Raw genomic sequence first — 27,163 nt, 5'->3', positions numbered from 1 at the left:
GTCTTTTTTGGGCATACTTCCTAATATGGTTTAAACCAGTGGTTCACACATTTTCTTCAGGTCAAGTACAGTCCATATTATCATTGTACATAGTTAGAACAGGCAATCTTTTTGATACAACCCTGAAACAGGGAAGTGAGAACAGAACACTTTTGTGGTCTCTTCACATGATGCATGGTTACCTGTTTTATTGTAGTTGCTATGGCAACACTTGTGGTTACTGTGTAGTGGTTATTGTGACGGTGGCCAGGTTGTCACATGTGACTTGCCACTTCTTTTTATAATGCTGGCACCCTTTACTCTTCTTCAATAAATAAATAACAATCCACATTAAACTCACAATAATAAAATATCAATTGCACAATAAAGTGCAGGGTGCGTAATTACTGTGAGAATAATAATGGTGATCAAATACTGCAAGACTACGCCACCCTTTTGTATAAGAGGTAGGGTCCTCTGTAACACTCTCTTTCTTAGGCTATTCACAGGTTCGAGTTTACCCAGGTAAGTATAAACACTTTTAAATGAGAACAACACTTGATCAAATATCCCGTAGAGAAAACTGGACAGAAACAGGTTTGTATAAAAAGGTAAGCTGATTTTATTGTCCCTAATACAACGGCATCTAGGCCATAAAACAATGAAACACATAAACACAAAATAACACTAATACTAAAACCCTCAACCTCCTACGGCGCCCACTAACTAACTAAAATACACAACACAGGAACTCAACACAGGGCTTGTACAAATACTAGAAGTTCGGGCCGCGTAGCGTGACGCGTCGTTCACTTTGCAGTGCCACCTTACAGGCACCTCACAGTGTGAGAGAGAGTTTTGTGCTCTCCTAAATCCACGGCAGGCTTTGAAAGTACCCACTTCAGAAAGAGGTGACGTGCATCACCTCTCCAATGACCAAAACCCACTATGGAAGCCGTCGAACTGGTGCGATCTGACGGCATCCTAGAATTTATAGGTAGGATGTGATGTCATGCGTGATGTCATGCTGTCGTGAGATTACGTCACACTGGCGTGATGTCAGATTACGTCACACTGGCCACATACAACGTACGTACATACTGACAACCGACATGGCGCAGGATTCATTGTATATATATAGATAGCAATAAATATAAATCTAGCATAAAGTGCCTACTTCTACTGAACCAGTAAAGTGACAGGTGCTGATTTAATGTGCTATATACTCATCACGGTTTGAAATGCAAAAAGGTGGGGAATGTCCTTATATGGGTGGAATGGAGCGGGGGTTTAGGCCAGGAATCTCTGTCTCTTCTTGTCTTCGTATGTGCTGCCTGCAATTATAGAAACTAGAACCAGTTCATCTGTTCAATGTAGATTCACATATGAGGTTTAGGACCGTGGTTTTATGAAGGTAACGTTGCATAGAATAATACTTACACGCAAGCCAGACAATTGTCTGGCTATGAGTGTGTAGAGCGCGCAACGTTATCGCCACTGGCCGTCTCCTCTGCTCCTTGGCTCGTCTCACTTTTCCTCCCCGTCGCTCGTCTGTTGCTGCGGCTTCTTGTCACTGGAAGCGGGCACGTCTCAGCTCACCGTCCACTGCTTGTGGCTGGCGCGTCTCGTTGTCTCACTTATTCTCCACCTCTGCTCCGTGGCTTCTCCGTTCCGTGCACAACCTACTCCTCTGGCTGTCACTGTCACACTGCCCTGTGTGCCTGCCTGTCTCCTGTGTCTCTCTTAAAGCTCCGGTGGTTGCCTCCTTCACCTGGCTCTGTACACGGTCTAGCTCCGGTGGATCATCCTCACCTGGCCCATAGACCCCTGCTCTGTACTCTGTGTGTTCTCCCTTCTGTGTCTCTTCCTCAAATGAGCCCGCGCTCGCCCTTATAGCACGGAGGCTCCGCCCAGCTCCGCTCTCACTGGTTCCTCTTCGGGCTCGGTCATTACACGGCTGCATTTGTTCAGTCATCAGGGGCAGTGGAATGTGACTCAGGTTAAAACAAGAAATCATTGTATATAACATGTAGTGCAAAACGTTATACAGAAAAGATTTAAGATGATGGTTAGTGAGAAATATACATACATTAGGCATCAATAAAATAAGTTAGAAAAATTAAGAAAACCCCCGTTTCGACCTTGTCACATCCCCCCCACTTTAACGTTAGCAGTCCCTGCGACTGAATTTGCATGTCTCGATACCTGAACGGGGCTGTCCCAGCTTTCCTTGCCCCTGTCTGTTCCTGTTCCGTAACCATCCTCGTTCCCCGGGTAACGACGGTGGTGTACCGGCCCAGCGGTCATAGATCCGCTGACACTGCGCCGCCACCTCTCCCATCCGGGTTGGTGAAGGCTGCACCTCCAACCCTACTCTGTCTACCTGCGGCCTGCAGGCAACACACCCCTCCTGGAAATCACGTACTTGCCTCTCCATGCCAGGCCAGTAAAAGCGGCGCCGGAGCTGCGCCAACGTCCAATCCATCCCCGCGTGCGCAGCGGATACATGCAGCCGTCTCCATACCTCCTCTCTCCTGGATCGACAAGCTGGGAATACTCTTCTTGGGTATATTGATCAGTTACTTTCCGATACAGTACATTGTTTTTCATCTGTAACTTTGTCCACTGCCGAACTAGCTGTTGAGCCTCCAGGGGCCAACTCCTCCTCTGCATCATGGTAGGGGGCTCTCTCTGCTCCAAACACCCTATCACTACCTGAATGTCCTGGTCCCCGTTCTGTGCCTCCTGCCATTCAGTCCCAGCCCACCCGTCCTCTCTAGCGGACGGGGTCACCTCCACAGCTCTTGCTTCTATAAACGAATGCTCAGCACCTGCGTTCCGGACCTCGGCGACAGGGCATTCTAGTGTAACTGTGCTCGGTCGGCTGTGCAAACCCTGGCTATATGACCCGGCTTCCCTACACTGGTCACACATGGGCCCACCTCCCTCATCCCACTCATCCCTCTGGGGTGACACATACCGGTGCTCAGGTGGAAGCGGCGCTTGCGGTCGCACGTCTGTGGCGGCAGGTTGGAGTAACTGTCGGATCTCCCTCATGAGTTCCTTCGTGAACCCCTGCATTTGTGTTTTGACATCTTCCATAATTTCCCGTTTTAGCTTTTCCTTCCATGCAGGATCCTGTGAGGGTTTGGGGACAGAAACAGGATTAACCGCGTGGCACGTTATTTCAGTGGTTCTCATTCCTCCATGTTCCGCATCTAACAAAATAGCCTCTTCACGTAATGCAGTGAAATCTTTATCCGGGTGTCGTCTGGCATAGGTTCTTAGGGCCTGGCCCAGCGGACCCTCAGACAACCCCATGAGCAGCTGGTCCCGGAGGACGGCATCGGAGGGGGCGTTGTCTGGGTCATATCGCCGCAGCCAGCAGCATAGCTCTCTAAACCTCAAAATATAAGATTGCACAGTCTCTCCTGTGCGCTGCGCACGGCCATAGAACGAGGCACGAGCCTGGGAAACAGAAATAGTCGCTTTATACAAGGTGTCTAAATATTTAAAGATTTTGGCAACTGTGTTTCGGTCTTCCTCATCAACCACACTAATTTGTCGTTTGGCCTCATCAGTGAGTGTTTTTACTACAATAGCAACTTTCTTCTCTTCCGTTAAATCCTGAGTGCTCAATAATCCTTCAATCTGTTCTTTCCATTCTCTGTATTTCTCCTCACCCTCTGTGCCCGCAAATTTCGGTAACCACGGAGCCCCTGGATACACTGGCATCATCATCATTTTTTCTCTTTGTTCAACCAAACAAAATAAAAAGCAGCAAAATTTCAGTACAGTTTCTCTTAGGGATTTTTTGTGTTGTTCTCTACCCAGTCCTGCCGCGCTACGCCAAATATGTGACGGTGGCCAGGTTGTCACATGTGACTTGCCACTTCTTTTTAGAATGCTGGCACCCTTTACTCTTCTTCAATAAATAAATAACAATCCACATTAAACTCACAATAATAAAATATCAATTGCACAATAAAGTGCGGGGTGCGTAATTACTGTGAGAATAATAATGGTGATCAAATACTGCAAGACTACGCCACCCTTTTGTATAAGAGGTAGGGTCCTCTGTAACACTCTCTTTCTTAGGCTATTCACAGGTTCGAGTTTACCCAGGTAAGTATAAACACTTTTAACTGAGAACAACACTTGATCAAATATCCTGTAGAGAAAACTGGACAGAAACAGGTTTGTATAAAAAGGTAAGCTGATTTTATTGTCCCTAATACAACGGCATCTAGGCCATAAAACAATGAAACACATAAACACAAAATAACACTAATACTAAAACCCTCAACCTCCTACGGCGCCCACTAACTAACTAAAATACACAACACAGGAACTCAACAACAAGGCTTAAAACACAGGGCTTGTACAAATATAGCAATAAATATAAATCTAGCATAAAGTGCCTACTTCTACTGAACCAGTAAAGTGACAGGTGCTGATTGAAAGTGCTATATACTCATCACGGTTTGAAATGCAAAAAGGTGGGGCATGTCCTTATATGGGTGGAATGGAGCGGGGGTTTAGGCCAGGAATCTCTGTCTCTTCTTGTCTTCGTATGTGCTGCCTGCAATTATAGAAACTAGAACCAGTTCATCTGTTCAATGTAGATTCACATATGAGGTTTAGGACCGTGGTTTTATGAAGGTAACGTTGCATAGAATAATACTTACACGCAAGCCAGACAATTGTCTGGCTATGAGTGTGTAGAGCGCGCAACGTTATCGCCACTGGCCGTCTCCTCTGCTCCTTGGTTCGTCTCACTTTTCCTCCCCGTCGCTCGTCTGTCGCTGCGGCTTCTTGTCACTGGAAGCGGGCACGTCTCAGCTCACCGTCCGCTGCTTGTGGCTGGCGCGTCTCGTTGTCTCACTTATTCTCCACCTCTGCTCCGTGGCTTCTCCGTTCCGTGCACAACCTACTCCTCTGGCTGTCACTGTCACACTGCCCTGTGTGCCTGCCTGTCTCCTGTGTCTCTCTTAAAGCTCCGGTGGTTGCCTCCTTCACCTGGCTCTGTACACGGTCTAGCTCCGGTGGATCATCCTCACCTGGCCCATAGACCCCTGCTCTGTACTCTGTGTGTTCTCCCTTCTGTGTCTCTTCCTCAAATGAGCCCGCACTCGCCCTTATAGCACGGAGGCTCCGCCCAGCTCCGCTCTCACTGGTTCCTCTTCGGGCTCGGTCATTACACGGCTGCATTTGTTCAGTCATCAGGGGCAGTCGAATGTGACTCAGGTTAAAACAAGAAATCATTGTATATAACATGCAGTGCAAAACGTTGTACAGAAAAGATTTAAGATGATGGTTAGTGAGAAATATACATACATTAGGCATCAATAAAATAAGTTAGAAAAATTAAGAAAACCCCCGTTTCGACCTTGTCACATTATCATTCCTCATTCCCTCATATTTGTATCTTCATGTAGATGGATGGAGTGGGACAGTGTGGCCTGCTCAGGGCCGTGTAAGTCGTGGGTTGCAGCCTTGCAACATTTAGCATTTGTGGCGCCCCCTAAGGACAGAAGTAAAAGGCCCCTCAACATGCAATGTTAAATTAGTGGTTGATTGGATGATGCTCATGACCTGCAACCTTTGAGTGTAATGTATCATAGTATGTTGCATTGTTGTATAGCCTACTTGTAGGCAGCAATGTAGTGTTTCTGAAAATAAGTACTTAGCTAATGTAGGAATGCAGAATGTTATTTACAATGCAGAATACAGCTAATAGGGGTTTTGTTAGATGTGTCTTTGCAACGATTGGATAAGTTCTCTATAAATAAAGAGCATTGACACACATTTGGCATCTGCACACACAGAATATACCTTGGATGATGAGGCAGAGCAACTCATTCATGACAAATTACACCCCTTAGAGGTGCATATGACTTGCAACTTCATTGTACACGAGTGGAGATGACGCTTACTGTTGCCCTTTTTTGTGTACATAATACATGCCTGCACGATTAAGCTTAAGGTTGTAACAGTTGTTTACAGTACGTAAAACAATGTTACATTTTTTGTTGTTGTCCAGAACCGCCAATCTGACCATTATGCCCATACATAGGCATATATGGAGATCAGTTTGCGATAATGACTTCGTCGTGCACCTAAAAAACATGACAACGATAATGAACAGACTTCCACAAATGAAGACGTTACAGACAGTCAGATTGATGTTGTTCTTTCATCTAATGTTCATTGTAAGTTATAACTTACAGTCACAGATAGCAGCTTACATCTGATCACAACACATAATGTCTACAGCTACAATGTATATATCTCTTTCATCCCTCTATTCTTTCTTTCTTTCTTTCTTTCTTTTTCTCCGCCTTCCAGTGTCTGTCAGAGTCAGTCCTGACAGATCCCAGTTCTTTCAACATGAGTCCATCTCACTGAGCTGTGAGGAAGAAGGAAAGGCTGTGCAGGAGTGGTCTGTGAAAAGACAGACTGGTGAGAGGGTGAACGGAACCTGCAACTATGAATGGGGCATTACAGAAGGTATGTGTGTGTGTGTGTGTGTGTGTGTGTGTGTGTGTGTGTGTGTGTGTGTGTGTGTGTGTGTGTGTGTGTGTGTGTGTGTGTGTGTGTGTGTGTGTGTGTAGCAGCACACAAACATATATACTGTATATGGAGATAGATATAGTAGATAGATAGATAGATAGATGTCCTCCCGATGGGGGCTCCTCACTGGCAGGTGAGCCAAGTAGGGTACAACTAAATTGTGTTTTTTCCTCCAGTGACCTTTCACATAAATATTGCAAAGTTCCTAACTGAAATCCCTTTTTTACAGGGCCAGAGCTCAGCTCTGGACCTGTTTTATTATTGCCATTATTCTGTCACTTCTTCTGCCACTTTTCGCAGTTCTGGCTGAACCGTGCTGTCGCTTTTTACGAAACTCGGCCATATGGTAGATGGTCATGTAAAACGATCAAGAAATAATTCTCACAATCTTTGGTCCAAATGTGGCGCTACAGCACTCAATTGAAAATGGCAACTTTGAACAGGTACAACTCATGCCCTGTTTGACCTACAGCCATGAAACTTGGATACACATATGCGTCTCCTCATGCTGAACAACTTTCACACTGTGACTTTTGACCTCTGACCTATAGATCTCCCACCATTTTGAATTATATGAAAAACAGTCATTGGCTCCTAACTTCTGCATTTTTTCATTTAGAAAAAATCCACGCCTATCGTTTTGTCGGCAGAGGTCCAAAGTTTAGTGTTAAACGTTTCGTGCAGATTGCTCAAAAATCCCATGTATCCATAGGTTTTAACTATTGCAGTTTTATGACAATTATTTATCTGCCCCTAACACATACATGCAGACTCACATTTCTTTGAAACTTTGCAGAAATGTAGATGGTCATTCCAAATATCACTGAAACCAATCTTACTCCTATTGGCCAAAGGGGGGCGCTATAGCAGTTTTTTTTTCAATGCAAACTTTAAACAGGCATAAGTCTTGCCTCGTTTGGCCGAAAGTCGTGAAACTTACTTACACTTGTGCCTTGACTCATGAGGAACACATGTATCACTTTGACCAGTAAGCTCCGCCCTTAGATTGTCCGCAATTTTGAGCAGTTTGAAAAATACTTGTTTTTGGCAGTTCTGGCTTAACCGTGCATACGCTTTTTACGAAACTCGGCCATATGGTAGATGCTCATGAAAAACTATCAAGAAATAATTCTCACACTCATTCGTCAAAGGGTGGCGCTATAGCACTCAATTGAAAGTGCCAACTTTGAACAGGTACAACTCATGCCCTGTTTGACCTACAACCATGAAACTTCGATACACACATGCGTCTCTTCATGCCCAACAACTTTCGTGGTCTGACTTTTGACCTCTGACCTTTAGATCGCCCACCATTTTGAATTATATGAAAAACAGCCATTGGCTCATAACTTCTGCATTTTTTCACTTATGGAAAATCCGCCGCTTTTGTTTTGTCGGCAAAGGTCCTAAGTTCATGTGTAAAATGTTTCGTGTAGATTACTCAAAAATCCCAGGAGGAAATAGATTTTAAAGGACGACTTCACCACTTTTCAACATATCTTCATATAATAGGTCCTCACTAATGCTCATGATAAAATGGTACAATTTGTTTCTAATCAGTCTGTGTCTCAGAGGAGGGCTGTAGACAGTTCAGAAACCCGTCTACCAGTGACATCATCGATGGGGAATCCAAGCCAATAGAAACTTCAGGCTTTGTATTCCTGGAAAGTTGCAATGCAATAATAGATCCCATTGTTCTCGCCTTAATAAAAATCGGAATATTTTTTTTAAAATCTTTTTGGAAAAAAAAATCCTGCCTAACGATTATGTCACTGGTAGACGGGTTTCTGGACTGTCCACAGCCCTCCTATGAGACAGAGACCAAGTAGAAAAAAATTGTATCATTTTATCATGAGCATTAGTGAGGACCTATTATATGAAGATAGGTTGAAAAGTGGTGAAGTCGTCCTTAACTATTGCAGTTTTATGAAAATTATTCATCTGCCCCAACACATACATGCAAGACTCACATTTCTTTGAGACGTTGCAGTAATGTAGAGTGTCATTCCAAATATCACTGAAACCAATCTCACTCCAATTGGCCAAAGGGGGGGCGCTATAGCATTTTTTTAAAAATGCAAACTTTAAACAGGCAAAAGTCATGCCTCGTTTGGCCAAAAGTCGTGAAACTTGCTTACACTTGTGCCTTGACTCATGAGGAACACATCTATCGCTTTGGCAGAAGGCAAGAGTTTATTATCTTCAACAGACAACATCAGCCTGGACAAAGCTATAGCACTAGAGGTAGTGTTGCAGCCTATTAGTCCGAAGGTTGAGAGTTCGATTCCTGTTAATGGCAATAGGTTGAGATGTCCAATCAATCCATTCTGTTTTCATCTTTCTCTCTCATCAATCTATTCCGTTTCACCCGATCTACTATGAATCACCCCATTCAATGGAAAGGAATTGCTCCAAATGTTCCCATTCTATGGAGTGGAATTGTACAATCTCTGCAACCCCGCTCACCCAGGTTACCGAAATGACTCCTAAAACCCCATTTAATGGAAAGTCTTCTCCATTGGCTGTTCTCTCGGACACCCCGCCCACCTCTTTCAGACTCGGGTTACAAAAATTACTGCAGAAGTCCCATTTAATGGTATTGAGAGGTTGCCATGGCAACATGGGCTAATATTGCGGTGGTTTTAAATGCATTATGATTATATAACATTTATATTGTCACATTTATAATTTCTTTTTTATTTTCCCGTCCTTCAGTGAATTTATATGATTTTTTTTTTATAATGTATTTATTTATTCATTCTTTAATTTATTTTTTGCTGACCGAAATTGCGTTGCCATTGTGTTTAATTATTAATTATTTAATGATATTGATAATGTAATTTGGGCCATCGTGTTTATTCATTATTAAATGATAAAAATCAGTTTATTTGTTAAGTTTGGTAAGGGAGGGGTGTGGTGGATTGCTCCATTTACAACGCTAACATAAACGATCAGATTTCAAATATGAAGTGCTTAACTAAAGGCCACGGATGTTACAATTGTGTACGTTCCAGCTTGAGTACCCATATCTTCCGTATTGTTCAATAAAAAGCCTTTTAATCCGATCGACGGCCATTTTCTCCGTCTTTTCATCAGCTTTCAACTATGCGATCCTATCGGTTGGGAGGTGTATTGCACATTATAACTCTATGCGAAAATGGCCGACGATCGGATTAAAATGCTTTTTATCCAACAATACGGAAGATATGGGTACTCATGCTGAAACGTCGGCATGTATAACATCCTGGGCATTTAGGTAAGCACTTCATATTTGAAATCTGTACGTTTGTGTAGACGTTACAGTTGTAAATTGAGCAATTCATCACACCAGGTTGAAGAATGTCCATGACCGTCATCTTTCAGGCCTACCGCTGATAACCATTAGCACATTGTCTCAAAGTGGGGTCCGGGGACCCCCAGGGGTACTTGAGGGGGTTCCAGGGGGTCCCCAGCTAAATGATGGACAGGGACCAAATGGACCCTTATGGGTCTGTAACTCTGAGAGTGTACAAATGTAACCAAATGGACCCTAACAGGTCCATTTGGTTCCATTTGTACACTCTCAGAGTTAAATGAACATTGATTTTACAATATGAAAGTGGGTCCCAGAGACCTACATGCCATTAAATGGGGGTCCGTAGCCTAATGCATGTCAAACTGGGGGTCCTTGAAATTAAAATGGTTGAAATCACTGCTAGAGAGCCGTAAAAATCTTCTCTTATGGGGGTCCCTGGCTTATCATTTCAAATGGGGGTCCGCGGTCTAATAAGTGTCTATTTGGGGGTCCTTGGCACGAAAAAGTTTGAGAACCATTGCATTAGCACATGAAGTCAATTCATTGTTTAATTTCAAATAAGTTTAATTTCACTTATACCACTTCATTCTGTTGATGTTTCTATTTTACTGCTACAGCAATTCATCACAAGGCTTTTTCTTTACTATTTAGCATAAATATAGTCCTGGTTATTTCTCCCTAACGCCCTAAAAAGTCCAAACGGGACTATGTGGTTTGCGCATGTGCAAAGGAACGTTCAACATGGTGTGGTGGGTGTGGTGGGGATTGCTCCATTTACAACGCTAACGTCCAGGTCATAAACGATCAGATTTCAAATATGAAGTGCTTAACTAAAGGCCATGGATGTTAAAATGGTGTACGTTCCAGCTTGAGTACCCATATCTTCAGTATTGTTCAATAAAAAGCCTTTTAATCCGATCGACGGCCATTTTCTCCGTCTTTTCATCAGCTTTCAACTATGCGATCCTATCGGTTGGGAGGTGTATTGCACATTATAACTCTATACGAAAATGGCAGCCAATCGGATTAAAATGCTTTTTATTGAACAACACGGAATATACGGGTATTTTTGAGGGATCGTACATAATTGTAACGTCCGTGGCCATGGGGTAAGCACTTTATAGTTGAAATCTAGACGTTTATGTAGATGTACGGGCCGTAAATGGAAAAAGTGCAAACATCAGGTTGAAGTGTCATGATATGAAACCTATCTATCTATCTATCTACATTGGACTGACACAACGTGAGCTAAGAGACGTGGTTTAAATGCAACATAACACACATCACCACCCAAACAAACCTGGAAATATTCTGTGCATTTTCATATTTTGTTGATCATTTTTCGATAAGTGTTTGTTGAGAACGAGAGATTTGTTTAACTTTTCCAACCCCGTGACGTCACGTCAGATTACTTCCGCATTCCGCGTGTTCGTACTCATGTCTCTGTCAGTGTCAATAAAGATCTGACAAAACAAATGTTTTATGATCTATCTAAACGTTCAAATGTTTTAAAAAGGTGCTGACCCTATGGCCACGGATGTTACAATTATGTGCGGGCCCTTAAAAGTACCCGTGTCTTCCGTATTGTTTAATAAAAAGCATTTTAATCTGATTGGTGGCCATTTTATCAGAGAGTTGTAATGTTGCGTGAGTGCAGTACACCTTTCAACCCATAGGGTCAGGTGAAAACATATGGAGAAAATGGCCAGCAATTGGATTAAAAGGCTTTTTATTGAACATTACAAAAGATAGAGGTACTTTTGAGAACCCATACATGATTTTAACATCTGTGGCCATGAGTTAATAATTTTATATTTAAAGTGTGAAGATTTATGTTGATGTACAGGCTGTAAATGCAGAAGTGCAAACACCAGGTTAAAGTTTCGCCATGACTGCCATAATGTATTATGGTTTCCAAGTGCTATACTGCCACCGGACATAAACATTAAAACATTAAAACAGATCAAATAATTGCTGTTTGTGGTTCTATAGGGCGTTGGTGTAAAGTAACTAAGTACATTTACTCAAGTACTGTACTTAAGTACAATTTTGAGGTATTTTTACTTTACTGGAGTATTTCCCAATTCTCAGTACTTTAAACGAAATGATGCAACGCTGATATATATAGTGGATCTAAGTGGTTAAACTTACTGAAGTGATGTTGGTGAATTCCAAACATTATCAAATTATTCTTCATCACCCCTGGACAGGCATCAAGGCACCCTAGGGTGCCACGGCACCCACTTTGGGAAACCCTGGTGTATGCTGAGCAAATAAAGATCTAACAAAAAACCAAAGAAATAGTCACTTATTCTCCAAAATTGTGAATGAAGGTATTAGCTGAACAGGATGTGACATTTCAGTCCATCCAACTTTCCTCTCGTCCCTGCATACTCTTACTGGGCCATTAGGTACACATAAGGTGAAATCTCTGGAATGCCATAAACAGCACATTTCACAAAGATTTACAGAGAACATCAGCAGTCCCTGCATGGGGCTTGAGCCTTGTCACAGATGTCTCATCCCACTTGGCAGCCTCCCATCCCCTCCCCAGAGACACCTTGTTCTACACAAACCATGGCTAGTCTTTGAACTGCTCTCCTGAGAGAGTTGTTTCCATACTGGGGATTCCCAAATTATGTCCAGTGGGTCTCCATATGATTAGCTTAATGAGGCTATAAAAATGTAACGAGGGTTGACCTTTGCAGTCTTTTCGCTGACCTTTGAGCTTTATCAGTGTCAGAAAAAATCAGGGCCGGTGCCAAAAAATCTGGCTTACTCTCAATATGGATTGAGAGAAGTTTCGGATTAAAAAAAAATATCTGGAGCGATTAGTTACAGATTTTGTGCTCAACAAAATCATTTTTTTATACAAAAGTCAACGTCCAATCTTTTTGGTGACCGTTTGTATTTCCCAAGGTCCTAGAAAATCGAGACCTATCCCATTCAATTCAGCGTCTTTTTTTGAGTCTGAAAAGGTGTTTTTTAATTTAAAAATAAAATATTTTTTAAAAATGTGAGAAAAGCTAAACTTTGAACTATTTCAAAAATCTATAACTTCTTATTAAACAATTCTAGACTATTGATGTAACCTACCATTCGACTCAATATCATAAAATCTATAACTTCAATAAGAAGTTATAGATTTTTGAAAAAAAAAAGTTAAGCTTTTTTCACAATTTTCAAAAATATTTTTTTTAAATTAAAAAACACGTTTTCAGACTCAGAAGAGGACGCTGAATCGAATGGGCTAGGTCTCGATTTTGTATGACCCTTGAAAAGTGGTTTAAACAAGCGTTAAAGTTTAGTAAACTTGAAGCTTTTTTCACAAACATATTATTATTTTATTTTGACCCTTCCACCCTCTTATTTATATGATATTGAGTCGAATGGTAGGTTACATCAATAGTCTAGAATTGTTTAATAAGAAGTTATAGATTTTTGAAATAGTTCAAAGTTTAGCTTTTCTCACATTTTTAAAAAATATTTTATTTTTAAATTAAAAAACACCTTTTCAGACTCAAAAAAAGACGCTGAATTGAATGGGATAGGTCTCGATTTTCTAGGACCTTGAGAAATACAAACGGTCACCAAAAAGATTGGACGTTGACTTTTGTATAAAAAACTGATTTTGTTGAGCACAAAATCTGTAACTAATCGCTCCAGATATTTTTTTAAAATCCGAAACTTCTCTCAATCCATATTGAGAGTAAGCCAGATTTTTTGGCACCGGCCCTGATTTTTTCTGACACTGATAAAGCTCAAAGGTCAGCGAAAAGACTGCAAAGGTCAACCCTCGTTACATTTTTAGAAATTGTATTTTTCTTCGAGACTCTGGCTTTAGACTAATGTGATGGCGCTGATTCCAAATATGCAAGTTTCTTTTTTCTCGGACAACAGGAAGTGCCTCAAAAGGCCACTTCCTGGTTGGTTTTAGGGTGTTCCAAGCCTGTGATTTCTCCGATACATTTTTTTTCCAAATCTACACGTAAAATAATGCTAAAATTAGAAATAATCAAACCCTAATATCAAATCATGATTTAATTATCCCTTAATTGGCTATGGTTACGGCTTCGCTATCTCGCTCAATATCTCGAATACGATAAGGACTTAGGGTCCACTTTTTGGATATGTTGTAGAGCTGGCTGAGACGCACATGTGGATGTCTTGTTTGTCCCGTTACGACACACTTCTATTTCTGACTTTGTCCTTTAATATGGTCTTAAGATATAAGACTCTATGTGCCTTCTGAAAGTGTAGGAGGTCAACTTAGGAGTGTCGTACCGGGACAAACAAGACATCCATGCGTGCGCCTTGGCGAGCTGTACAACATATCCGAAAGGTGGATTCTAAAAATGCATCGATTTTGAGATATATCGCTTTATTGCGCGAAATAACTTGACATTTGACCCTAGCCAATTAAGGAGTATGGTAAGGCCGTGTGCGAGGAGAGTTATATGGGCGCGTTCGGGGCGACGCGCTGACCCAGAAACAGGTGTCCTAGGGGGCGCTGAAACAATCGGACAACGTATTATTGATCAGCTCTTCACCCCGGACGCGTCCATATAACTTTCCTCACACACAAACATGTGGTTCTGAAAATTAGGGTTATTGGGCTTCTTGAATAATTTGGCCACTATGTGTACACAGTGGTTACTCCCTATGGTCTGAGTATCTACAGGGCTGACAAGGGACTAGTAAAGTATAATAGAGAGTATTAGTTTGGGTGGAAGTCTGCAGTAGCCTCAGAGTGGTGTGCACCTCACTCTGCTATTGCAGACTGTCTCTGCTTTAGGGCGTGGCTGTGATTGCAATGATTGACAATTGCAAGCACTGGTGTGACTGATTGATTGAGTGAGACTGAGTGTGTGTGTGACTGTGTGTGTCACTCTGTCAGTGACACACAGACAGCAGTGACACAAACCTTTTGAAAACCTTTTGAAACCTGGGTTACATCAGCCCTGTAGATACTCAGACCATAGGGAGTAACCACTGTGTACACGGGCCATAGCTTGTGTTCACGAGCCATAGTTTTGCATGAGCCACAGTAAAGTACTGTCTTTTATAGCCTCATAGAGCCCAGCAAAGCCTAGCAAAGCCTACTAGAGCTTAAAACAGCCTATTAGAGACCAGTAGAGTCTAGTACAGTACAGTACAGTACAGTACAGTACAGTACAGTACAGTACAGTACAGCCTAGTGCACCAAAACTAGTATAGTCCAGCCTGTTGGGAGAACAGACTAGGGGAAGGTGGTATAGGCCATACTAGCATGGAACAGGCTGGACAGGCTAGACTAGAGTGTACTAGGCTTTAGCAGACTCTAATACTCTCTATTAGACTTTACTTGTCAGCCCTGTAGATACTCAGACCATAGGGAGTAACCACTGTGTACACATGAACTAACTACAGTAAGTGGCTTACTGCAGTCGCACCTATAGATGTCTGTGTACACATGAACTAATCACAGTAGATCTGTAAAACACGTGGATGGGCTAATTAGATCTGTAAAACATGTGGATGGGCCTATTAGATCTGTAAAACATGTGGATGGAGCAATTAGATCTGTAAAACATGTGGATAGGCCTATTAGATCTGTAAAACATGTGGATGGGCTAGTTGGATATGTAGAACATGTGGATGGGATAATTAGATATGTAAAACATGTGGATGGGCCAATTAAATCTGTAAAACATGTGGATGGAGCAATTAGATCTGTAAAACATGTGGATGGAGCAATTAGATCTGTAAAACATGTGGATGGAGCAATTAGAATTGTAAAACATGTAGATGGGCTAATTAGATCTGTAAAACATGTGGATGGGCCTATTAGATCTCAACAAATGGTTCACTGCTGCCCTCCATTGGGAAATTGTAGTCAGCACAGGTGCCGTACACGACACCCATATGCAAGCGTACACGCCCCATTATAACTATGGGGGCGTGTACGCTCGCAAGTACTTCGAGCCTATATTGTACACGAGGCTTATATTTTTCTATTGGAACTCCCTATCGTGTACGGCTTAACTATTGTTATTATTACCCTTATTATTATTATTACCCTTATTATTATTATTATTATTATTATTATTATTATTCCAGTGTGTTACTGCTCTATACATTACATTATTATTCCAGTGTGTTACTGCTCTACATTCAATTATTACCCTTATTATTATTATAATTACCCTTATTATTTCAGTGTGTTACTGCTCTATAATTACATTATTATTATTATGATTATTATTACCCTTATTATTATTATTATTATTATTGGAATACAATACACACGGGGTGCCTTAAATATTATAAAATGCATTACAAAAGCGATATCAGCGTTGCATCATTTCGTTTAAAGTACTGAGAATTGGGAAATACTCCAGTAAAGTAAAAATACCTCAAAATTGTACTTAAGTACAGTACTTGAGTAAATGTACTTAGTTACTTTACACCAACGCCCTATAGAACCACAAACAGCAATTATTTGATCTGTTTTAATGTTTTAATGTTTATGTCCGGTGGCAGTATAGCACTTGGAAACCATAATACATTATGGCAGTCATGGCGAAACTTTAACCTGGTGTTTGCACTTCTGCATTTACAGCCTGTACATCAACATAAATCTTCACACTTTAAATATAAAATTATTAACTCATGGCCACAGATGTTAAAATCATGTATGGGTTCTCAAAAGTACCTCTATCTTTTGTAATGTTCAATAAAAAGCCTTTTAATCCAATTGCTGGCCATTTTCTCCATATGTTTTCACCTGACCCTATGGGTTGAAAGGTGTACTGCACTCACGCAACATTACAACTCTCTGATAAAATGGCCACCAATCAGATTAAAATGCTTTTTATTAAACAATACGGAAGACACGGGTACTTTTAAGGGCCCGCACATAATTGTAACATCCGTGGCCATAGGGTCAGCACCTTTTTAAAACATTTGAACGTTTAGATAGATCATAAAACATTTGTTTTGTCAGATCTTTATTGACACTGACAGAGACATGAGTACGAACACGCGGAATGCGGAAGTAATCTGACGTGACGTCACGGGGTTGGAAAAGTTAAACAAATCTCTCGTTCTCAACAAACACTTATCGAAAAATGATCAACAAAATATGAAAATGCACAGAATATTTCCAGGTTTGTTTGGGTGGTGATGTGTGTTATGTTGCATTTAAACCACGTCTCTTAGCTCACGTTGTGTCAGTCCAATGTAGATAGATAGATAGATAGGTTTCATATCATGACACTTCAACCTGATGTTTGCACTTTTTCCATTTACGGCCCGTACATCTACATAAACGTCTAGATTTCAACTATAAAGTGCTTACCCCATGGCCACGGACGTTACAATTATGTACGATCCCTCAAAAATACCCGTATATTCCGTGTTGTTCAATAAAAAGCATTTTAATCCGATTGGCTGCCATTTTCGTATAGAGTTATAATGTGCAATACACCTCCCAACCGATAGGATCGCATAGTTGAAAGCTGATGAAAAGACGGAGAAAATGGCCGTCGATCGGATTAAAAGGCTTTTTATTGAACAATACTGAAGATATGGGTACTCAAGCTGGAACGTACACCATTTTAACATCCATGGCCTTTAGTTAAGCACTTCATATTTGAAATCTGATCGTTTATGACCTGGACGTTAGCGTTGTAAATGGAGCAATCCCCACCACACCCACCACACCATGTTGAACGTTCCTTTGCACATGCGCAAACCACATAGTCCCGTTTGGACTTTTTAGGGCGTTAGGGAGAAATAACCAGGACTATATTTATGCTAAATAGTAAAGAAAAAGCCTTGTGATGAATTGCTGTAGCAGTAAAATAGAAACATCAACAGAATGAAGTGGTATAAGTGAAATTAAACTTATTTGAAATTAAACAATGAATTGACTTCATGTGCTAATGCAATGGTTCTCAAACTTTTTCGTGCCAAGGACCCCCAAATAGACACTTATTAGACCGCGGACCCCCATTTGAAATGATAAGCCAGGGACCCCCATAAGAGAAGATTTTTACGGCTCTCTAGCAGTGATTTCAACCATTTTAATTTCAAGGACCCCCAGTTTGACATGCATTAGGCTACGGACCCCCATTTAATGGCATGTAGGTCTCTGGGACCCACTTTCATATTGTAAAATCAATGTTCATTTAACTCTGAGAGTGTACAAATGGAACCAAATGGACCTGTTAGGGTCCATTTGGTTACATTTGTACACTCTCAGAGTTACAGACCCATAAGGGTCCATTTGGTCCCTGTCCATCATTTAGCTGGGGACCCCCTGGAACCCCCTCAAGTACCCCTGGGGGTCCCCGGACCCCACTTTGAGACAATGTGCTAATGGTTATCAGCGGTAGGCCTGAAAGATGACGGTCATGGACATTCTTCAACCTGGTGTGATGAATTGCTCAATTTACAACTGTAACGTCTACACAAACGTACAGATTTCAAATATGAAGTGCTTACCTAAATGCCCAGGATGTTATACATGCCGACGTTTCAGCATGAGTACCCATATCTTCCGTATTGTTGGATAAAAAGCATTTTAATCCGATCGTCGGCCATTTTCGCATAGAGTTATAATGTGCAATACACCTCCCAACCGATAGGATCGCATAGTTGAAAGCTGATGAAAAGACGGAGAAAATGGCCGTCGATCGGATTAAAAGGCTTTTTATTGAACAATACGGAAGATATGGGTACTCAAGCTGGAACGTACACAATTGTAACATCCGTGGCCTTTAGTTAAGCACTTCATATTTGAAATCTGATCGTTTATGTTAGCGTTGTAAATGGAGCAATCCACCACACCCCTCCCTTACCAAACTTAACAAATAAACTGATTTTTATCATTTAATAATGAATAAACACGATGGCCCAAATTACATTATCAATATCATTAAATAATTAATAATTAAACACAATGGCAACGCAATTTCGGTCAGCAAAAAATAAATTAAAGAATGAATAAATAAATACATTATAAAAAAAAAATCATATAAATTCACTGAAGGACGGGAAAATAAAAAAGAAATTATAAATGTGACAATATAAATGTTATATAATCAAAATGCATTTAAAACCACCGCAATATTAGCCCATGTTGCCATGGCAACCTCTCAATACCATTAAATGGGACTTCTGCAGTAATTTTTGTAACCCGAGTCTGAAAGAGGTGGGCGGGGTGTCCGAGAGAACAGCCAATGGAGAAGACTTTCCATTAAATGGGGTTTTAGGAGTCATTTCGGTAACCTGGGTGAGCGGGGTTGCAGAGATTGTACAATTCCACTCCATAGAATGGGAACATTTGGAGCAATTCCTTTCCATTGAATGGGGTGATTCATAGTAGATCGGGTGTCCGTTTCCATATCTCTCTTCAATCTATTCCGTTTCCATGGCGCGCTCTCTCTCTCTCTCTCTCTCTCTCTCTCTCTTTCTCCAGTTTCCATCTCTCTCTCTCTCTCTCTCTCTCTCTCTCTCTCTCTCTCTCTCTCTCTCTCTCTCTCTCTCTCTCTCTCTCACTGGCCCCATATTATCGCTGCAGCTATATTCTTTTCATTGTGATTCTTTGAAGGAGAGTCCTGCATCACATCCCTGTATCAGCTGGACGGTGGAGTTTATTGGTGTGAGTCCAAGGCAGGAGGACTCAGCCGGCCCATCCACATTAAGATCTCTGGTACAGTCAAAATACATCATCATAATCAATATATTGTAGTGGGCAGACAGACACAATCCACATACTATTATTGCTAACGAAGATATACAGTAGATTCATGCCCAGTCAATAGGTAAATATGCAGTGGTGGAAAATAACTAAGTAGCCTACATGTACTCAAGTACTGTACAGTACAAATATGGGGTACTTATACTTTGCTGGAGTATTTCCAATTTCCAGTAGGCCTACTTTTACTTCTACTCCACTACATCTCAGAGCCAAATATTGTACATTTACTTCACCACAATTATTTGAAAACTTTAGTTACTAATTACCTTGTAGATTTAGATTTGTATTACAAAACATACATTAACCACTGCAGCTCTATTTAAACTTTGGCTATTTGAACATAGCAGATCTACAAGCTCACAACGCATCGCATAGCGACGCGTTGTGTCGCTATGCGACACAACGTACAATAGCACAGAGCAACATGGCTACTGTAAATGTTGCTATCGAATTGATTCGATAGCTTTTCATTGATTGATGAAAAGCTATCGAATTGATGCTTGCAGGTAACCCATTCCACATAAATAGGCACGATTATTACATAATTGCCTAATCGCAATTATTTGAGATCATCGCAATTGTTTTGTCATAATCGTCATAATCGTTTCCGTGTTGACCTTTTTTTGTATAAAATCAAATGTCAGTAATTTCTTCGTATATTTCAGTTATTTGACATATCTTCCCTGTACAATTTCTTATCACACACACACGCACGCACGCACGCACGCACAGGGAGTGCATCCACTTTCTCACCTGCTGCAGCAGCGGGGGGAGGAGGAGACAGCTCTTTCCGAATATCCAGCACAGTATTTGAATCATTAGAAATTGCACCGTTCAGCTTGTTAGTGCAGTCACAGCTGTGTATTTGAAATTATACCTCTCTGTTGTTGTATAGTTTTTCACCCTATACCAATTCAATGTGAATTACTTTGATGACAACTGCATGTGTCAACTAGGTTGTGGAGCCAACAAATGTTCATAACATGTTCATAACTCCACTTGCTGTTGGTTCTAGATGTTCATAACTCAACCTGCTGTTGGTTCTAGGTGTAGATGTGATCCTGGAGAGTCCTATACTTCCTGTGACAAGGGGAAGTGATGTCACACTCCACTGCCTGTCCAAGACAACTGGTAATCCATCCTCTGACCTCCCAGCTGATTTCTATAAAGATGGATCCCTCATCAGGACTGGGTCTACAGGACAGATGACCATCCACAGTGTTAACAAGTCTGATGAAGGATTCTACAAGTGTCACATCTCTGACATTGGAGAGTCACCAGAGAGCTGGATGGATGTGAGAGGTGAGTTTTTATTTAAAAAAAAACATGATTTGACCATTAACTATAATTATTAACATAAAGTTGAACCAGTGTTTGGATACTGAAAGCCTTTGTTGTTTTTACAGATTCATCTTTCACCCCACCTCCAACCTCTGAGTCTGCCTCCCTCATGTCTCTGCCCCATCTGATCATGAAGCTACTGGTGCTCAGTCTTTACGTGGTGTCAACCTTCCTCTACATCTCCATAGTGAGAGCCAGAGCTAGAGGTGAGAGAAACGTGTTATATACAGTCGGGTCAGTGGTTGTGACCTGTAATATTCTCATAGAATATGCTTGTACTTGGTACTATACTACCACCTAGCGTCTGTTTATTATAGCAATTGTGATTGGTTGGTACAACGCACGTAAGGGGTGTGTCCCCAGGTACAGAGTCAGTCTGTGGAAGTCAGCCTTCCTGTTTACATGTCAATACACTGCGGTCTGGAATAAAGCCTATACTAAAGCACGTCGTCGTCCTGAATATGATTGTACACATTGTGCAAGACTTGTAGAACACAAGACATGGTGTCAGAGTAACCCGAACCCAAAAAGACAAGAAAATAACAAAGAAAGAAGACGAAAATGGACGTCGCTGGAGTGCCTTCACCCCGAATGGATTGGGATGCAAGCAACCTGCCCGAAGCATGGCGAAAATTCAAGCTACATGTGGATTTAATGTGCTCTGGTCCTTTCAAGAAAAAAAGTGAAGAGGAAAAGTGCAGCTACTTGCTCCTTTGGATTGGAGATAAGGGCCGGGATGTTTACAATACATGGACGCTCACTGAAGATGAACGTAAGCTATTGAAAACATACTACGACCGTTTCCAAGCATATGTAGAGCCTAAAGTGAATGTGATTTTCGCTAGATACAAGTTTCATGAGAAAGTACAAGGAGCTACTGAGCCGTTTGAACAGTTCGTGACAGAATTGAGACTACTTGTTAAGGACTGCAACTATAACAATAGTGAAGAGATGGTACGAGACCGTGTGGTCTTTGGGATTAATTCACCAAGAGTGAGAGAGAAGCTACTCAACGTTGGATCCGATCTAACTTTGGATAGAGCAATAGACATTGCCAGGACTCATGATATGGCACAAGCTCAGCTCAGGAGTTTTGCTAGCAGCAGCGCCAGTCCGCGCGAACAGGCTGTTCATGCTGTGAGTCGGCAAACATCAAAGGGTGCTACGTGGAAACCGCGCCAAGAATGGACAAAGGGATATCCATCGCAATTCCCCAGGAATCCTCCGGAGGGCGACAGAGGCCACTCTAAACCCTGTGGATACTGTGGAAACAAGCCTCATGGAAATAAGGACAGTAGCCCAGCAAAAGGCAAGCAATGCAAGATTTGCAACAAATGGAACCACTTTGCAAAGGTGTGTCGTTCCAAAACCAGCAAAGTGCACACAGTAAGTGAAATGGATCAGGACCAAGATGCAGACATTGATGGTTTGTTTATTGATGTAGTGACACAAGGAAACAACACCAAAAATACAGAGCAAGCCTATGCAAATGTACAAGTTGGCCCAAATAAGACTGTAGTTCGCTTCAAATTGGATACTGGTGCTGACACAAATGTCATAAACCCAGATGTATTCAGATCTCTAGGAGTACAGGATGTACTGGAGCCTTCATTACGCCCACTCTATGGCTATGGAGGTGAGCAACTCAGTGTTAGGGGCAAATGCAGCATAAAATGCCAGTACAAGGACATTAACTTAATGTTAAAAATGCATGTTGTGGACACACGTGCACCCCCAGTGCTAGGCTTAAAAGCATGTCTGGACTTTGGACTGATTAAACTCATACTGTCTGTATCTGGAAAGCCAGATGTGTCAATTCTAGATGAGTTTGCAGATGTTTTCACAGGAATAGGACTATTCCCTGGTGAATGCACCATCCACCTTGACCCTGATGCAACGCCTGTGGTCCACCCACCAAGGCGTGTCCCTATTGCACTACGTGACCGTCTCAAGCTGGAGCTCCAAAGCATGGAAAAGCAGCAGGTCATTGTCAAAGTGACAGAACCGACCGAATGGGTCAATTCAATGGTAGCAGCAGAAAAGCCACGCACAGGCAAGCTGAGAGTATGTCTCGACCCCAAGGATTTGAACAAGGCTATCAAGAGGCCACATTATCCCTTGCCCACTCTCGACGACATCACAGCTAAGCTGGCAGGAGCCTGCTATTTCAGCGTCATGGATGCCAGGTCAGGCTACTGGGCGATTAAACTCACAGAAGAGTCGTCCAAACTGACCACCTTCAACACAGTATTTGGGCGATACAGGTTCCTCCGCCTGCCTTTTGGAATAGTATCGGCCCAAGACGAGTTTCAACGGAGAGTCGACGAGACCTACGAGGGTCTACAAGGAGTCACCGCCATAGTGGATGATGTCCTAATTTTTGCTAAAACTAAAGAGGAGCACGACGAGAACCTCCGTGCCATGTTACAGCGCTCTAGAGAGCGAGGAGTAAAACTCAACCCAGAGAAAAGCACCATCTGTGCCACAGAAGTCAGCTATTTTGGGCACATCATCTCAAAAGATGGAATCAAGCCTGACCCAGCGAAAGTCAGAGCCGTGAGAGACATGGAACCACCTAAGGACAAAGGTGAGCTTGAAACAATTCTTGGCACGATCAACTATCTGTCAAAATTTGCACCTATGCTCTCAGACATTAACGCTCCCCTGCGTCAACTGATGAAGAACTCAAGTGAATTCGTATGGGACGCGCAGCAAGATGCAGCATTCAAGAAAATGAAAGAGCTGATCACACGTGAGCCAGGCCCAGTCCTCACATATTATGACCCCAGCAAGGAGCTCAGACTCCAAGTGGATGCATCGAAATATGGACTTGGTGCTGTCTTACTACAAGAAGGAAAGCCCATCGGCTATGCATCAAAATCACTCAGTGACAGTGAAGTGAACTATGCACAAATAGAGAAGGAACTATACGCTATCTTGTTTGGATGTAAGCGTTTCCATCAGTATGTCTATGGCCGCCACACCATTGTGGAAAGCGACCACAAGCCACTGGAGTCTATTATGAAGAAACCGCTTGCAGCAGCGCCACCGAGGCTACAGAGGATGATTCTGCAGCTTCAGCGATATGACTTCACCATCATCCACAGACCAGGCAAGGACATTCCTGTCGCAGACACTCTCTCCAGGAAGTCACTGTCTGACCAGGATAACAGTCTCAGAGAAGGTATGGACATGCAGGTGCACACAGTGTATAGCAACTTACCTGTCAGTGACACAAAACTAAAAGAAATCAGAGCAGAGACTGAGAAAGACACACAGCTCATGCTACTGATAGACACAATCAAGTCAGGCTGGCCTGAGGAGAGGAGAAGTTGTCCTCAGAGCATAGCCGAGTACTGGAATCACAGAAGTGAACTTTCTGTGATGAACGACATCATATTCAAAGGGGAGAAAATCATTATCCCTGCACCACTGCGCACAGAAATGTTATCCCGAATACATGCAGGTCACATGGGCATGGAAAAGTGCAAGCTGAGAGCCCGTGACATCTTATTCTGGCCTGGGATGAACAAGCAGATAGAGGAGATGATTGGAAAGTGCCCCACCTGTCTCACATACAGACCTTCTAACACCAAAGAGCCCATGATGTGTCATCAGATCCCAGATAGGCCATGGCAAGCAGTGGCTACGGATCTGTTCACTTGGAACAACGACAACTACATCGTCACTGTAGATTATTACAGCCGATACTTCGAGCTGGATAAGCTACACAGCACCACGGCATCCGCCGTGATTCACAAGCTGAAGGCAGCCTTTGCCAGGCACGGCGTTCCCCAGACTTTGTTTTCTGATGGTGGCCCCCAGTATAGCTGTAGGGAATTTGAAATCTTTGCCAAAGAATGGGAGTTTACGCATGTCACTAGCAGCCCATACTATCCCCGCAGCAATGGCCTCGCCGAGAAAGCTGTGCACATTGCCAAGTCACTCATGGAAAAAGCCAAAGCAGATAAAAGAGACCCCTACCTCAGTCTTCTCGAATACCGTAACACACCCGTGGACAACTTCAAAACACCAGCCCAGCTGTTAATGAGCCGTCGCCTACGCTCAATCCTGCCCAACACACACCAGCAGCTTCAACCAGAGGTCGTCAGCCACGGTGATGTCTACGCCAGGAGAGTCCAACAACAGCAGCATCAGAAGAAGTACTACGATCGATCAGCCCGCCCGATGACATCGCTACAGCCAGGACAAAGCATCCGACTGCAGCAGCATGGCTACTGGAAACCAGCAGTCGTCATCAAGCCAGCTGATACGAGCAGATCCTACCACGTACGTACCACCGAAGGACGGGAGTACAGACGAAACAGATTCCACCTACTAGACACAAATGAAGCACACAGTGATGAGGTGAGCTCAGATGAACATTACACCACACCTCATGCCCCACAGGCAGCAGGTGACACCACACCTCCCACTGGGACTGTCCCTTATCAGACAAGATCTGGACGTACAGTCAAACCTAGAAGTGTTATGGACTTGTAGGTAAAGTCACACAAGGACTGAGTCAGTTTCATGACATTAAGGCATTGTAAGAAAAAAAAAAAAGAAAAAAAAAGGAAGAAAAGAAATTGAGCCTGTAAAATGTCACCGATTGTATGGACACTGAGTCATTTTGATTGTGCTACTGTGAATGTATTATTTTGCATACAAAAGAAACTTGAAATGTATGTTCTGTATATTGCATATTTTGGTTTACAAAGATTTCTGCCTACTGATAACTGAAATTGAATATTTCTTTGCACTGGTTACAGTATGTATTTTTGAAGTATTGCACTATGCTGTTTGGTCTACAGTATCCTATCTGCCATGAAGACTATTTTGTTTATTGAGGTATTTCACTTAGAATTATACTGCGTAAGTTTTTCAAAAGAAGGGGGATGTAATATTCTCATAGAATATGCTTGTACTTGGTACTATACTACCACCTAGCGTCTGTTTATTATAGCAATTGTGATTGGTTGGTACAACGCACGTAAGGGGTGTGTCCCCAGGTACAGAGTCAGTCTGTGGAAGTCAGCCTTCCTGTTTACATGTCAATACACTGCGGTCTGGAATAAAGCCTATACTAAAGCACGTCGTCGTCCTGAATATGATTGTACACATTGTGCAAGACTTGTAGAACACAAGACATGACCATTCTCACATTTAATTAAAGCTCGGGTGGTACATGTGGTCAGTTGTAGTTGCGAAATCAACCACGGGTGGCTTAGACGTTGAGTGAGCAAACGGGAGCGTACTCAAGTTCCCTCAGCCCGATGTCCTCTCTCTCTCTCTCTCTCTCTCTCTCTCTCTCTCTCTCTCTCTCTCTCTCTCTCTCTCTCTCTCTCTCTCAGCTGCAGCCAATGTGAGGAAGAGAAGAGACATCAATGATGTCATCATGGAGGTAGCTGTGTAGCCAATCAGAAGTGTTGAAGGAGATAGTTCAGCACACTGCTGCCTGTCACACAGTCCACTGTCTGGGGGGTCCCCAGTTCAAATATGATTATTTTGGGGGGTCCCCAGTTCAAATATGATTATTTTGAGGGGTTATAGCCTGATAAGGTTGAAAACCACTGCTTTAAAGGAGAATTTTGGACTACGTTTTTCTTACCTTTTCTATGACGTTATGATATCTTAGGATGAATGGTACAGTAGAATTTTTTCATAACTCGATCCGGGGCCCGCCACAGCTTAAAACGTGTGCGGATAGGCCTTGCGTTACATCGCATATTTTAATAGCTTTTTTTTTTAGAAGTCGCACTAGACAAGATTGAAATCTCAAGATTTCAATCTTGTCTAGCGAGGCTTAGGTTTTTTTTTTTTTTTGTTACATAGTGTTCTGTCACTATGAACGTCAGATCTCACAAAAAAAAAGACACTCTCATCACTAACACCAAGCACATCTCTCTTATGACTTCCTGTCTTATTTCTACATACATGAAGTAGCAATTCCCCTTAGTCTGGTTATGAATGCATCAACACAACAGGCTCACCTTCATATTTCTTGTAAAATATATACTGTATGTTTTCATCTTCCTCAGGGGGTTTTCTGATCAGATTCACACATTGTTGGTGACATTCACACAGTCAGCTCGATGTAACTGTTCAGTGTCTGCTTGTGCCCTCTGCTGGTTGAAAACGGCATGACACATGCACTGTGGAGGGAATGAGAACAAACTGATGAATATTACAGTTTTTCACAATTGTTAACACACAAAAAGCGAAGATTT

At 42.2% G+C, this 27,163-nt stretch overlaps 1 protein-coding gene across 1 annotated transcript in view; it reads left to right on the top strand.

Annotated features, from left to right (window-relative positions):
- LOC311035487 (Fc receptor-like protein 5) overlaps window positions 1-26,404 on the top strand; it is a 157,930-nt gene extending 131,526 nt beyond the window's left edge. The window contains exons 9-11 of the mRNA XM_084043727.1: window positions 20,640-20,894; window positions 20,999-21,139; window positions 26,288-26,404. Of these exons, the coding sequence (XP_083899853.1) occupies window positions 20,640-20,894; window positions 20,999-21,139; window positions 26,288-26,349 (458 nt within the window). The 3' untranslated portion in view covers window positions 26,350-26,404. The remainder of the gene's footprint in view (window positions 1-20,639; window positions 20,895-20,998; window positions 21,140-26,287) is intronic.
- The last annotated feature ends 759 nt before the right edge of the window (window positions 26,405-27,163 follow it).

The sequence above is a fragment of the Gymnoscopelus microlampas genome (genome assembly GCF_963454915.1).
Source record: "Gymnoscopelus microlampas genome assembly, chromosome: 19".
In the NCBI taxonomy this organism is placed as follows: Eukaryota; Metazoa; Chordata; class Actinopteri; order Myctophiformes; family Myctophidae; genus Gymnoscopelus; species Gymnoscopelus microlampas.
The sequence above is the reverse complement of the archived record's forward strand: the minus strand, read 5'-3'. Positions and strand labels throughout refer to the sequence as shown.